This window comes from Esox lucius, chromosome 13, assembly GCF_011004845.1.
Source record: "Esox lucius isolate fEsoLuc1 chromosome 13, fEsoLuc1.pri, whole genome shotgun sequence".
In the NCBI taxonomy this organism is placed as follows: Eukaryota; Metazoa; Chordata; class Actinopteri; order Esociformes; family Esocidae; genus Esox; species Esox lucius.
The window spans coordinates 24,946,443-24,959,090 of record NC_047581.1 but is presented as its reverse complement, the minus strand read 5'-3'; the positions used below and the strand labels follow the sequence as shown (position 1 = coordinate 24,959,090).

Below are 12,648 nucleotides of genomic sequence, written 5' to 3'. Positions count from 1 at the left end.
GAACTTTACCGTTCTTTTTCAATATATTTTACAACAACAGATAATGCAATGCGCACACATTTAAATAACTGATAACATTGCCGTTTGATGATGTGTAATTTTATATTTTAAAATGAGTTCCTGTTCTAACCATTTTGTTGCTTAGATATGGTGGAAACAAAATTCTGAGTATCTTTTCACATCGGACACATATCACAGTTGGATCACAACAAATAGTTGGTCTGGGAGAACGAAACCGCTCTAGGGACGCATATAGGAATACAGTTATGAATTGTACCATAACACATTAATTTGTATTATATTAACAGGATAGTCATGCCAAACGACAAGGATTCCAGGTGTACATTTTACACTTGTAGTTGCTTTACTACTGAAAATATTTTCCTTGAGGAGTTCAAACTTCATGTCAAATTTCAGTCCGAACACCAGTTTAGATTAGATTATCAAGCGGTGGGTATCAGACAAGCTTGCCAGTACAAATTATTTTTAAGTCAGCATCTTGTGAGACATGTTTAAAACTCGCTAATAACCTTCGCTACTTATATATACATTCCAGGTATTAAAAAAACTTGGCTGCTGCACTGACAAACAGTTTAAGGACATATTAAATAAGGCAAGTTGGCCCTTGCATAATGAGCATCAGTACAATGCGAAAGTTGTGCTGAATGATCATTTCGTTTAATGTGTGTTTGTTTTCTTTCTAGATTGCTGAAGAAGTTGAAAGGCGTCAGAGCATTGGTGTGAAGTCAGCAGAGAGAGTTGCTGTCATAAAAGAGATTTATGAGCCCATCCATGACCATGTCTACAATCTCCAGGTAGGATACATGGAATACCGTCGTATTAAAACCCATGCATAGTATTTCTGTGGGTGTAACATTTCACTTAAATCCAGGATTTAAAAAACAGTCTGCATTTCTACCAGCTTGATGAGCTGAAATGTGACAAAAAACATTGCAGTTTAATCTGAGTCAGTGAGTGCAGACTTCAGCTCTATCCGTTAATTGTTGATTGGACAGTCAAAACAATATAATATTATGGTGAATTCACTACCACTGTCCATTTTAGACTTGGACAGAGTCTGAGCAGAATGTGTAGCAATATATCGATAAAATGCTGAGCAAACATTAACCAGATACAATGTAATTTCTTCATGATTTGACAACAGACGGACCTCAATCTATGACTGATCAAACTGATGTGGTGTTTGCTTAACATCCATTTCATTATCAGTTATGTTAATCAAACAGAACACTGAATGTCCTCATTACATCTCTACATAAAACATGTAAAATGTGATATTCTGCAGGGAAGCTGTGTTAGGTCATATGGTCAGCAGCCACAGTTAGGTTCTAAAACCATTAACTTTGAAATGCAATCATAATTAGAATAGTTGGTTAAAAACAAACCGAAAGGAATTCTATAAATTCCAACCCCAAATGAATGCTAATAATGAAAAATGTGAGTTGTGAACAAGTTAATTGGGTTCTAAAATTACATTGTCAAAACACATTGATTATTTGGTTGAAATTGCTCAATATTTCGGACAGCACCATCAACCAGTCAAATTGTATCTGGGCTGGCCATGTGTACTTGAGTGTGTAATTGGTCATTGTTCTGGATTTTCTGGCCTGTCCTACCAATTGTGCTGTAAACTGTAACTGAAATTAATGATTAAATGCATAAAGCCAGACTTCAAAGAATAAGTGAGCCCCATGCAATATAATCTAAATACTCAAAATAACAATGCCAACTTTCTTGTGTCCAGACCTGAGTTTTGAATGTGAACTTTGTATTCTGTAGAAGTTGTGTCATTATCATAAGGTGTGGCACTCAGGTCTGGGTTCAGTCACTCTCATGTCAACGTCATCGCCATTTTATGATAGACTGAGGGTGGCTGTGTTGTGAAATATGCATAGGCGCATTGCAATTTGAACAGTTGGTTTCTTAATCAATATGCTCAAAGTTCTGGATCTCAAGGCATGCTCAGACACAACCACTGCCCCAGTAGAACAAAGAATCGCTGTTATATACATTGTAGTTGTATTGTGCTTGTCTAGTAATTCTCTGCATTATGCCATGCTTAATATTTTGTGTGGACTGCATGGAGAGAAGCTAGTGCTTATGGCGGTATTGCATTGGGATCCTAATAATATCTGAAATCTCTTTAGGAGTCTTATCTGGCCCCACAGTTTAAACAGATGGTAGATTATTGTCGTGGGGAAGAGGCCAGTGAAGAGGCACTGTTGTGTTTAATGCAGACCAAGGCAGGTAAGTGTGTCTTAAAGGGTTTCAAAGTGGGTGGCTATCATACCTGTTCTTCTCAGACATATTCCATTCCATTGTCCATGTTCATGTATACTTTTTCCTTTTTTAAGCCCCAAGAGTTTACCGCTTTCCTGTCTTCAATAGAACCTTCTGTAATGAGCTCATAGAAGAGTTGGAACACTTTGAACAGTCTGCAGCGCCCAAGGGTAGACCCAATACCATGAACAAATATGGGGTAAAACCTCTTTCCTTGTAGGTTACTATGATATTGTGACTTCAGCCAGACTGCTTGATATATCGCACATTGGATCTTATATTGCATTCAGTGTGCTTTTTTCTCCTCACAGTTCCTCCTGAATGAGTTGGGGTTTGACGAAGGATTTGTGACACCTCTCCGTGAGCAGTACCTGCAGCCTCTCACCTCCCTGCTCTACCCTGACAGTGGGGGACTTTGTCTGGACAGCCACAAGGCTTTTGTGGTGAAGTACGACATGCATGAAGATCTGGACCTCAGCTACCACTATGACAACGCAGAGGTCACTCTTAACGTGTCTCTTGGGAAAGAGTTCACTGAAGGGAATCTCTACTTCGGTGACATGAGAGAGGTGATTAGTAAGATACAATCTATTTTTTTAAATTATTCCTGACACAATGTGATTTTTAAAACCCTGCCGACAAACACAAAGGAATACTGTTACATTTCAGGTTCTGAAATGATTTGTTTTTAATGTTATGCAGAAACATTTGAGGAAAAACTGTCTGGTGCCAGGACATGGCTGTGATTGTGTTTCGCTACTCCCGGCAGGTACCCCTGAGTGAGACAGTGTGTACAGAGGTGGAGCACAAAGTGACAGAGGGTCTCCTTCACAGAGGACAACATATGCACGGCGCTCTGCCCATCTCCTCTGGCCAGCGCTGGAACCTCATCGTCTGGATGAGGTCCTCAAAGGAGAGGAATAAACTATGTCCCATGTGCAACAAAAAGCCCACCCTAGTCGATGGAGAGGGCTTTGCCGATGGGTTCACCAAGGACTCCGGGTCGTCCCTTTTACAGAATGTGTCATGTGTTCTGCATTAACCTAACGCTGCTGGTCTATGTTTGTTTGCGTTATTGTAATTGTCTTGGTCTGCTTATGGCAGAGACAGGATTGGAGGTGCCCAAGATGAGTTGTTAAGAGGAAACACTGACATTAGACACTGGCTCATTACTGCTTCCAATAACTTCTCACTATACACATTAGCATTTTTCAAAACAAAATGAACCAACTCAACATGTGCATGCAGTTTTGGTCCAGATAGAAAGTCATTCATGACACAATGTTTGAATACATTGGGGAAACCAAAGCTTTTGTCTTAATAGGCTCTGTGCACAAGCGTATGGACAAACTTCCGCTTTAGCCAGATGTCGGCATATCATTTTCCGGTCCATCAAATTGTTGATGCCTGGTCCCCTGCTCAAACAAGCAAGCGGAACAAGGGATTCAAACTCTACGTATCGAGTTATCTGCACAAATATGAGGGTAAGTAGTTTACTGTGGTGTGCAGGCCGGCTATCAGCTAAGATAGTTAGCGACGTGTTCCTTTTTAGTAGTATTAGGCAGGACAATAGAACGCATAAAAATTCACCCTAGCCTCAAAAACGGCAAAAGAACGCTGGCTGAGCTGGAACGCTAGCGCGTCCCCATAGCAAGTGAACTGAAACGAGCCTTCATTTAGCCTCTTCAACCTTAAAATTCCATAGCCTCAAAAAAGCACCAAAACAGGTCTCTTTTATTTTACTACTGTAACCTAATTTCACAAAGAAACAGAAAAATAACAACTGGCATAGGAAGTGAACATCTGGTCCTATATGGTATTAATTGCGCTTAAACCTGCGTTACGCCTTTTCTGACTATTTCTAGTCTAGCGTTTGAAGTCATTGAATGGCGCAAGCCATATTTGATTAAAAAGAGGATATTCTCCTGATTAAAATGATGCCCCACTTGTACCTTGAAACTTAAATGAGTCACGTACATTACATTTCTTTTTTTCCCGTACAACAGCATCACTCATCTTGTTGTGAGTTTAGGTGTTTACTTATGCGGATGAGTATTAGTAAGTTCCTCACTATGCTGGTGCACAGAGTCAATTCTAATGAGCTTGTTCATGTTTCTTCTTTAAACAGTGTAAATAGCTATCTTTGTACTACAACATTGATGATAATTTCAAATAAAACAATGTAAGGCATTGGTAATAGTGAAAGGATCAACAACATATTTAATAACAGACAGTCATAAGACAGTGGTACATAATCATGGATTATTTATAATAATGAATCTAATAGAACACAGCTATGTCTTATTGAATTGCCCCTTTAATAAGCATTCCTCTCTTGTTGTGAAGCATTGAATCTCCACCTCCATAGCTGTTCATCCTTACACCCTGATGTTTAGTGTCTGCACCTGAAGGGCCCGCAGTCATCTAAACACACTAGGGAATGAAAGCATGTTCAGAAATCTCATTAACAAATCATTCCTAATCAGTACTAAAAACAATATTCATTTTAGTGGGCTATTCAAATTCTTTGGTTGTTTCTTTTTTTCCCCAGTGGCTTGAAAATGTGAGAGGGAAAAGGTAGAAGGGAACAGGAAAGCTATTCAGGCACCATACAACTGTGCAGCTTAGACACAATTCTTTGCAGGAGGATATTTTAGAACTCATTTGTCACAAAGACAGGCCGTTTGTACAACCACTGACATTGATTTCTGGATTACATTTCAAGTTATTGTGTTCTTATACTTCTTACTATGTTTACTATAGATCTTTTTTTGTAATTTATATAAATATAAACATCTTAACACAAAATATATTCTCATTTGCAGCACGTATAGATCATTCCCTCCACCTTTTTCCGACAGTTTCTGTGTGTGTCCCGAAAATGATCCAGTCCACCCGTTTTCAAGGGAGATATATATCCATGACAGTTTACATCAGCAAAGAGCCTTAGTTTAAAAGCACAAGCTGTCGATTGGTTTTTATGTACATGGGAATAGCTATGTGACGAACCAGATCAAGTAAACATTTACTGTACAGATGTGCTAAGTTATTTCATGTACATGTATTATTCCCAGTTAATTTACTTTACATTAGGTGCCACGTGCCGTCAGCTGTTAGTCCATGCCACCTTCTATTGTCCTCAGCAGGATTACTAGAAAAGTGTTAGTGTGTGCGGGTCTGCGTTCTGTGTCCCGTACAGCGCCTGTGGCTCTCCCGCGTATGTCCGTGCTCTCGCTCGGCAGTCTGTGTCTACAGGGTTCCTACAGTGTTGTTTCACTGCTCATGTCCCTGTGGCGGGGCCGGTCAGTGTCTGTGTCCGACTCCACCTGGATGTTCACCTGGGGCACGGGGAAGGCCCTGCCACGGCCATGGGCCACGGGGATCGCCGGGGACGAGGGACAGGAGATCTTCAGATGCAGGGTGATGCTGAGGAACGGCAAGTTCCAGTTATCATACATACACACATGGGGTCCTTTCTGGCATAGGTGGACTCGATCCCTGCCTGGACCCCGTATGAAAGTGAAGGCATGCCCTACTTTAAGTGACATACACAGCCAGAGGTAACCTGGGGCCAGACAGTCGGGAAGTGAGATCTGGAGCTGATGAACAGTGTCAGAGTGAATGGGACTATATGAGAAGGCAAACTAAAAGGGGGTACAAAGGGCTGGCTGTTAACGATAATGAATGTCTGTTCAGTTTGAATCTAGATCAGTACACACACTAAAGCAAATGGGAGGTGTGCTGAAGAATGCATTATACAGTTTGTGATGCATTAATGCAAATCTAAAAGAAAACCACACTAAAGGTTTGTCCTAGTTTTGAAGTTATGAATCTTCCGTTCATTTCTCTATACCAGGCTGTACTTCCTTAAAAGCAGTGCAGAATTTCCATTTCATATTAGACGGCGAAAATAACATGCACAATCAGAAGGATCGAGGGGGAGGAATGTGTAACTATGGAGCCGACGAAACAGCTGACCAAAACATTTGTGTTTGTGAATGGGACCCATAGATAGCCTAGCATACTAGTGGGTAGATGCAACACATGGAGGAAAAAGAAACAACCAAAACTCAACGAAAAGCCTGATATATATAGGTGGCAAAAAACGTGCATACTGTGGACCAAACGCTGTTCACTCAAATACTGCGTATCCGCTACGTACAAATAGAATGCATAACTTTTTATTCATCTGTTCAAATATGTCACACATTTCCAAAGATCAGCACAGCCAGTGTCTTAGCAGTAGTCAGTGAACAGGTATGGGTGACAGTGTATTGCTAGTGTGTTTAAATTAGGAACGTGCCTGTGGTGCGTGTACATGTGTACCCAGGCTAAACAACCTGTTTTCACAATGCATTTAAATGGCTTGGAGTTTGTAAGGAGTGCGGGAAGAGGAGCGTTAAGGGTTGCTTAGCACACCCAAAATATCCACGTGTTAAAGTGCATGGCGGGGAGGGCATACTCCAAGAGATACAGCTCCACTACAACCCAGCCATGTCTGCTAAAGGAACGGCACGGAATACATCTACCTACGTAAAGTATGCATCAGGGGAAGTATTTTGCTGGCTGGCAGTGAGCTGCCCACTGGGAATGATCATCAGCGGGTTGAAGGAGGTCTTTGTAGGGGACGTGTAGTTTAAGCACACAGTACCTGCGATCCACGTCAGACTCTGAGCTGGGCGAGCAGTTGGAGTAAGAGTGGTACTTCTCCTGCATACAAACACAAATACAGCTGTCAGAAATAAGTTATTTCGGAGGGTTTCGGTTTTCACCAAACCGCCCAGTAGGTGGCAGTAAAACCTAACGTTTCTCACATCATCTTCGCTATCGTCTGCTCTCCCTTTCTTCTTGACTTTCTTCTTCATGTTATCTTTATCCCCCTTTTTCTTGGTATCCTTCTTATCGTCTTTCCCAGGTAAGAGATCATCTATCCAGGCCAGGTCGTGCTGAGAGAACATCATGTCCAACATCTTACGCACCAACAGCAAGCCCAGGATCTATGGGCCACGCAAAGAAACATAATCACTATAGTTTCACAACTTCTATGATAAGAAAATAAAATCAACAGCAAGAAGGTAAAAGTACAACCCATCATTTACAATTAGGTCAGAGTTAGCAGAAAACTCTTATCTTAAACAACTTAAAACAATTTCAAAAGTTGCTAAGGATCGACAATATACACTTTATGGCCAAACATATGTGGACACCCCTACTAATTATTGAGTTCAGGTGTTTCAGCCACATCCATTGCTCACAGGTGCATAAAATCCAACACTTAGCCATGAAATCTCCATAGACAAACAATGGGTCAGTGACTTTAAATGTGGCACTGTCATAGGATGTCAGTTTGTGAAATTAGATCTGCCCATGTCAAATGGAAGTGCTATAATTGTGAAGTGGAAGCATCTAGGAGCAACAATAGTCTAGCCACGAAGTGTTGCATCACTCACCACACAGTTCCAAACTCCTTCTGGAAGCAACATCAGCACAAGAACTGTGACTACTGTAAAAAGTTTGGTGGAGGAGAGATAATGTTCTGGGGCTGTGTTTCAGGGTTTGGGCTAGGCCCTTTAGTTCCACAGAATGATCTTCTTACTGCTACAGGATACAAAGACAATTTAGACAAAAGTTGGGGGAAGGTCCTTTCCTGTTCCGGCATGACTGCGCCCTTTTCCATAAAGACATGGTTCGACAAGGTTGGTGTGAAGGAACACCTGCACAGAGCCCTGACCACTACCCCACTGAACAGCTTTGGGATGAATTGGACCGGCGATTGCGAGCCAGGCCTTCCAGTCCATTATCCGTGCCTGACCTCACAAATGCTCTTTTGGCTCTTTTGAGACACTCTAAATCCTGTGGAAATACTCCCCAGAAGAGTGGCGGTTATAGTGCTCACATAGGTGTGATGGTCAGGTGGCCACACAGTGTACAAGCATTGGGAGCTTACAGCATTTGTTACTTTAGATTTGTTACTGTGTAAGTGTATACATTTTTCATGGTTTTTCATATTGGCCAACTGTGGGAATCAAACCCACAGTCCTAGTATTGGAAGCACCATGCACTTACCAGGTGAACTACCTGGAATCAATACATTGGTTATGTCAGGACATTTGTATTGTTGGGTGCTGTGGGGCTAAAACGTCTATTGCAACTGCTGGCAATAAATCCTTGTAGCCTAATAGCCTTCTATAACTTGTAAGAACAGGCCATATTTTTAATACATTAATGCAAAACTGCAGAAGTCATTAATTTGAAGGGTGAGTGTCTGCAGTGTTTTGCTTCTTCCATGTGCTGTACTTGAATAATCAGTTGAGATAATGTATTAGTATGAACCCACCTTTCTAGGGGTCTGATTTATCATCCATGAACATTTCTCACTAAAATCTGGCACACATGGAGATCCTAGGATTTGCTTATGTATCAAATGTTGGGAATCTATCAAACGGTCGCAAGCAACATAAATATTCAGAGCTATACTACATGCAAATAACCAAGCATTAAAACCACACACTGTAAAAACAGCAGACACTCGGTTCTCCATGGAACGGGTTTGCAAGTATGCATTAATGCTTGATCCAGTCAAAAGCCAGTAATAATACCATGACAGGGAAGAGGATGGCCAGGACGGTGGACTTCAGCACCCATAGGACAGCCAAACAGATGACCTGGACCAGGGTGAAGAGATGGACCCTCCTCAGCGGTACATGACGCAGGAAAGGGAGGTCTGGCTGGTACTTGGACGGCATCATGTACAGCTTGATCCTCTCCCAGAACTACAGGGGAGTGACGACGAGACATAATGAGAGTATTGAGGCACACACACCCGTACATCTGCATGCATTTCCATTTGAGAGGTGGTATCAACTGTAATATATGCCACTTAGCAGGCACTTTTAGGAACAGGTATACATTTACAGGCACCACTTACTGGTGTACATGTTCATGTATAACCCTAAACGTAAACCTAAACGTAACCTCAGTAACCTAAACTTAACCTAACTCTAACTCGTAAACCTAACCCTTAATGCCATAAACCAAATCTCCTGACTTTACTTGTTTTAGTATTGATACTATAGAAAGTACTATAGATAGTGAAACGTGAAAATGCAGACACCCACACTGAGCAGCCAGCTCTGTTCCAAGCAGCTTAAGTTAACGCCCTCATCAAAATGCATCTCTAAATTGCTGCTTTAGATGCTGCTAGAATACTCAGTCACCTTCCCCCCAGACACATGAGTTCTGATAAGGAAAAAAGCCATCACAGAGAATATCTCTTCATTTGGAAATTCTTCCTAACCAACACACTGAATTGACAATGACCCTGTCTTTTTTTTTCCAGGTCCACAAACCTGAATTCCACTGAGAGACGCCACGCCCATGTAGAGAAACACACCATAGAGGACAGGCATGGGTATGTACTGTGGGTAAAGAGGAGGATAACATATTTCATCTGTAATGGCTTCTGGTGCTCTAAAAGATAAACTATTTCCATTCAGTCCACTGCTCCTGACCATAGAACTCTGGTGAACAGTAGTGCACAGTGTGAAATAGGGTCCCATTTGGAGGAATTTTATCCTTCCCACCAAGGTCCTAGTCTAGTTGAGAGGAAAGGATCATATTTTACTAACCTGAAGAATGGGAGCCAGGAAGATGGAGACCCCAGTCATAACAAACACCAGAATCCCTGTTAGTCTCTGTTCCCTGTCCATGGGAGTAAGAGAAAGGATGACCACCGCATCCGTCCATCCGTATCAGACACGAAACAAGGTTTTGTCTTGAACAGCCCTATGGTCTATGGTCTATTGTCCCATTCAACAGGCTCAGCTTCCTCACCTGACACCCAGGAACTGGGGTTGCTCCCCAGGGGCGCTGGACTCACTCTCCATCTTCAGAGAATCGATGTGGGCGATGGAGATGACAGTGGCGGCCACATACCAGGGAAGGCCCAGGAATGAGCAGGCGGCCATCAGTACCCCCACCCAGAACAGGTCGAGATGGTAGCCACAACCTTTCTGCAGGGATGGACACAAGAGGGAAACATTAGATCAGAAATAAACTCGGGGCATGTCACTGTTAGGCCCTAACATCACTAGAGCCAACCCAGAAATATAAGTGATTGCAGCGTACAATACTTAATGCAATCAATCGATTATTTAAAGTGAACAATGCACAGGACTTGGAACGACAAGCATACACAACCAGCCGGCTTAACACTTGAAAACTAGTCACATCGAGACCAGCTGATCACATGAAAACTAGTCACATCCAGACCAGCTGAACCTATGTACACTTGCTTTACTCCTGAACCATCCATCAGAGCTCTGGCGGTGCCCGGACGACCAGATGCTCTCTCACTCTGAGGCTGACACAGAGGGACACTAAAGGGCAGGAACAGTCACAAAACCACCGGTCTCAGTACCATCCCCGGCTGTGTCCTTAGTGTGTGGCGACCAGCTGCCGGGTGTCTTTACAGATATCTTTAACCTGACCTTGTCGCATGCTTGAAGGAGACCGCCATTAAAAGAGACAAGCCATAATGACAATCACCAGGGTTATCACAACGTCGCACTCTGCCCCGTCATCATGAAGTCCTTCAAAAGGCTTGACAAGGCCTTCATCAAAAGCAGCCTGCCAGGTTCAATGGCCTCATCACAGTTTACCTACAGCCACCGCAGATCCATGGAAGATGCAATTTCCACCGTGATTTACATGGCCTACACACCCAGGGAAAAGCTATATGATAAAGCTGTCGTTCACAAAGTCTGCCTGGTACAAGAGGTATTCTGACCTTAATGGGACATCCAGAATAGAGGTTAAATAAGGAAAAAACATCCAAATACCTTCAGTTTGTTCTCCTTCCTGTTTACAATGACAGCACTAATTTGCTGGTCCATGAAGATGAGGATGGTGACCAGCAGAGCTGGGACGAAGCTGGCCAAATACACCCACCATGGGTTCTTCCCAAACGGCATCACAATCCAACCACGGTCTGGACGTGTGGGCTAAAGACAGACAAATACATGTATAGTTGCACACTGTTTTAAAAGACTCAATATCAGGTTTATACTCATGGTATGATCAAAAAACATCAATAATAAAAGTGGACATTTTGAACGGGTTTCATTACCTTAAACTCTGTAGGAACGATGAGTTTGGGGGTTTTGAGCCCAATTAACCTGTCCAGACCCACAAAGGTCATAATGGACATGAAGATGGAGAAGTCACTGATGAGCTTTCGCATCTGTTTGCAGAAGCCATAGATATAGCAACCAACAAAGCAACAAAGACAGACACCAACAGAGACACAAGGGGGAAAAAAAGAAAATAAATGCAGGGATACAAACACAGTAAGAACATCTCGAATACGTAAAAGCTATATGCATCTGCAATATTTGATGAATACTGGACAATATTCCTATATGTAAGGAACATTACAGGACACCAGGCGATCTACGGGATCCACCAGGCGATCTAGGGGATTTTACACTAAGGACAGAGGAGAAGGAGAGTGAGAGAGAGGGGGAAAGAGGACAGAGTAAATTAAAGAGTAAGAATAGACGGAGAGAGAGTTAGGAGAGAAATGGAAGAGAGAAGGGGATGGAATTTGGTAAGAAAATGGTAGGGAGACGGGATTGTTATCTGTCTTTTTTTTTTTAAACTTGTGTATTTCTCCGCACCAGTACAGTGTATCTTACAAGACTCTTTTGGTAGAAAGACCTAAGTTTACACCTCATATCTTGATTTTCAGATGTCATGGGGTTTCATCATAAGTGTTAGGGAGATTACACCAAATCACCATGGGAAAAATATAAAACTCTACGTCGCTACATGAAGATCCTTCCAGTCTCACCTTGGTAGGAAAGTAGCGGCTGAATTTGAACTTCTTCAGGGAAACAGTCATGGAGTAGGTCCCGAAGAACAGGATGAAGGACATGAGGGCCAGGTCAGGGACGTACTTACAGGTGTTGCCAACCAGAGAGCCTCCGTACTTTACACACTCCTTCTTACTGAGCTGGCTCCAGTCCAGGCCTGTAATGTTCAGCTGTGAGGAGGAACGGATATGGGGGGTACAGGGTGGGACACAGTGAGAATAATCCATTTTAGAGGGGGAGGGAAAAGGGCAAACGGAGTGATGTGGATGTGAAGGTGTGAGATTTGTTGGATAGTAGAGAGAAAATGAAAGGGAAGCGTGTGCGAAAGAATAAACGTTAGACAAAGAGAATGGGAGTTAACTGACATATATTCACACGGCTCAGAAAATGGCATATTTCTGCTCTTTAAGTAGAATTCTGTGTGCAAACATCAACTTGGAAGGATGTCCGTTTGTCACAAATAATGTGGGATTTG

The 12,648-nt window shown here is 42.3% G+C and overlaps 2 protein-coding genes across 4 annotated transcripts in view; one reads left to right on the top strand and one right to left on the bottom strand.

Annotated features, from left to right (window-relative positions):
• The first annotated feature begins 183 nt into the window (after positions 1–183).
• On the top strand, positions 184–3,686 carry ogfod2 (2-oxoglutarate and iron-dependent oxygenase domain containing 2). 2 transcript variants are annotated; one of them, XM_010902706.4, is made up of 7 exons: positions 184–450; positions 557–613; positions 705–815; positions 2,169–2,268; positions 2,376–2,500; positions 2,613–2,870; positions 3,071–3,686. In XM_010902706.4, the coding sequence occupies exons 1-7, from the start codon at positions 316–318 to the stop codon at positions 3,341–3,343; spliced, it is 1,059 nt and encodes a 352-aa protein (XP_010901008.2). In that variant the 5' UTR covers positions 184–315; the 3' UTR covers positions 3,344–3,686. The 2 variants fall into 2 exon arrangements, with proteins under 2 accessions (XP_010901008.2, XP_010901009.2); XM_010902707.4 differs by lacking the exon at positions 557–613.
• An 809-nt stretch (positions 3,687–4,495) lies between these two features.
• slc4a5a (solute carrier family 4 member 5a) overlaps positions 4,496–12,648 on the bottom strand; it is a 38,078-nt gene continuing 29,925 nt past the window's right edge. Inside the window, exons 17-26 of one of the 2 annotated variants that reach the window (XM_010902710.2) lie at positions 12,152–12,330; positions 11,429–11,542; positions 11,142–11,303; positions 10,135–10,313; positions 9,930–10,002; positions 9,651–9,719; positions 8,901–9,074; positions 7,116–7,298; positions 6,953–7,011; positions 4,496–5,727 (exon numbers count right to left, since the gene is read on the bottom strand). In XM_010902710.2, the coding sequence (XP_010901012.1) occupies positions 5,562–5,727; positions 6,953–7,011; positions 7,116–7,298; positions 8,901–9,074; positions 9,651–9,719; positions 9,930–10,002; positions 10,135–10,313; positions 11,142–11,303; positions 11,429–11,542; positions 12,152–12,330 (1,358 nt within the window). In that variant the 3' untranslated portion in view covers positions 4,496–5,561. Of the gene's footprint in view, positions 5,728–6,952; positions 7,012–7,115; positions 7,299–8,900; positions 9,075–9,650; positions 9,720–9,929; positions 10,003–10,134; positions 10,314–11,141; positions 11,304–11,428; positions 11,543–12,151; positions 12,344–12,648 lie in introns of both variants that reach the window. The other variant, XM_010902708.2, reaches the window with a different exon arrangement.

Excerpts from the sequence above, each read along its gene's own strand:
- ogfod2 (XM_010902706.4), top strand. The coding sequence starts at position 316 with ATGCCAAACGACAAGGATTCCAGGTGTACATTTTACACTTGTAGTTGC. Across the intron at positions 614-704 it reads TTAAGGACATATTAAATAAG|ATTGCTGAAGAAGTTGAAAG; the intron begins GCAAGTTGGCCC and ends TTTTCTTTCTAG. Across the intron at positions 2,501-2,612 it reads ATACCATGAACAAATATGGG|TTCCTCCTGAATGAGTTGGG; the intron begins GTAAAACCTCTT and ends TTCTCCTCACAG.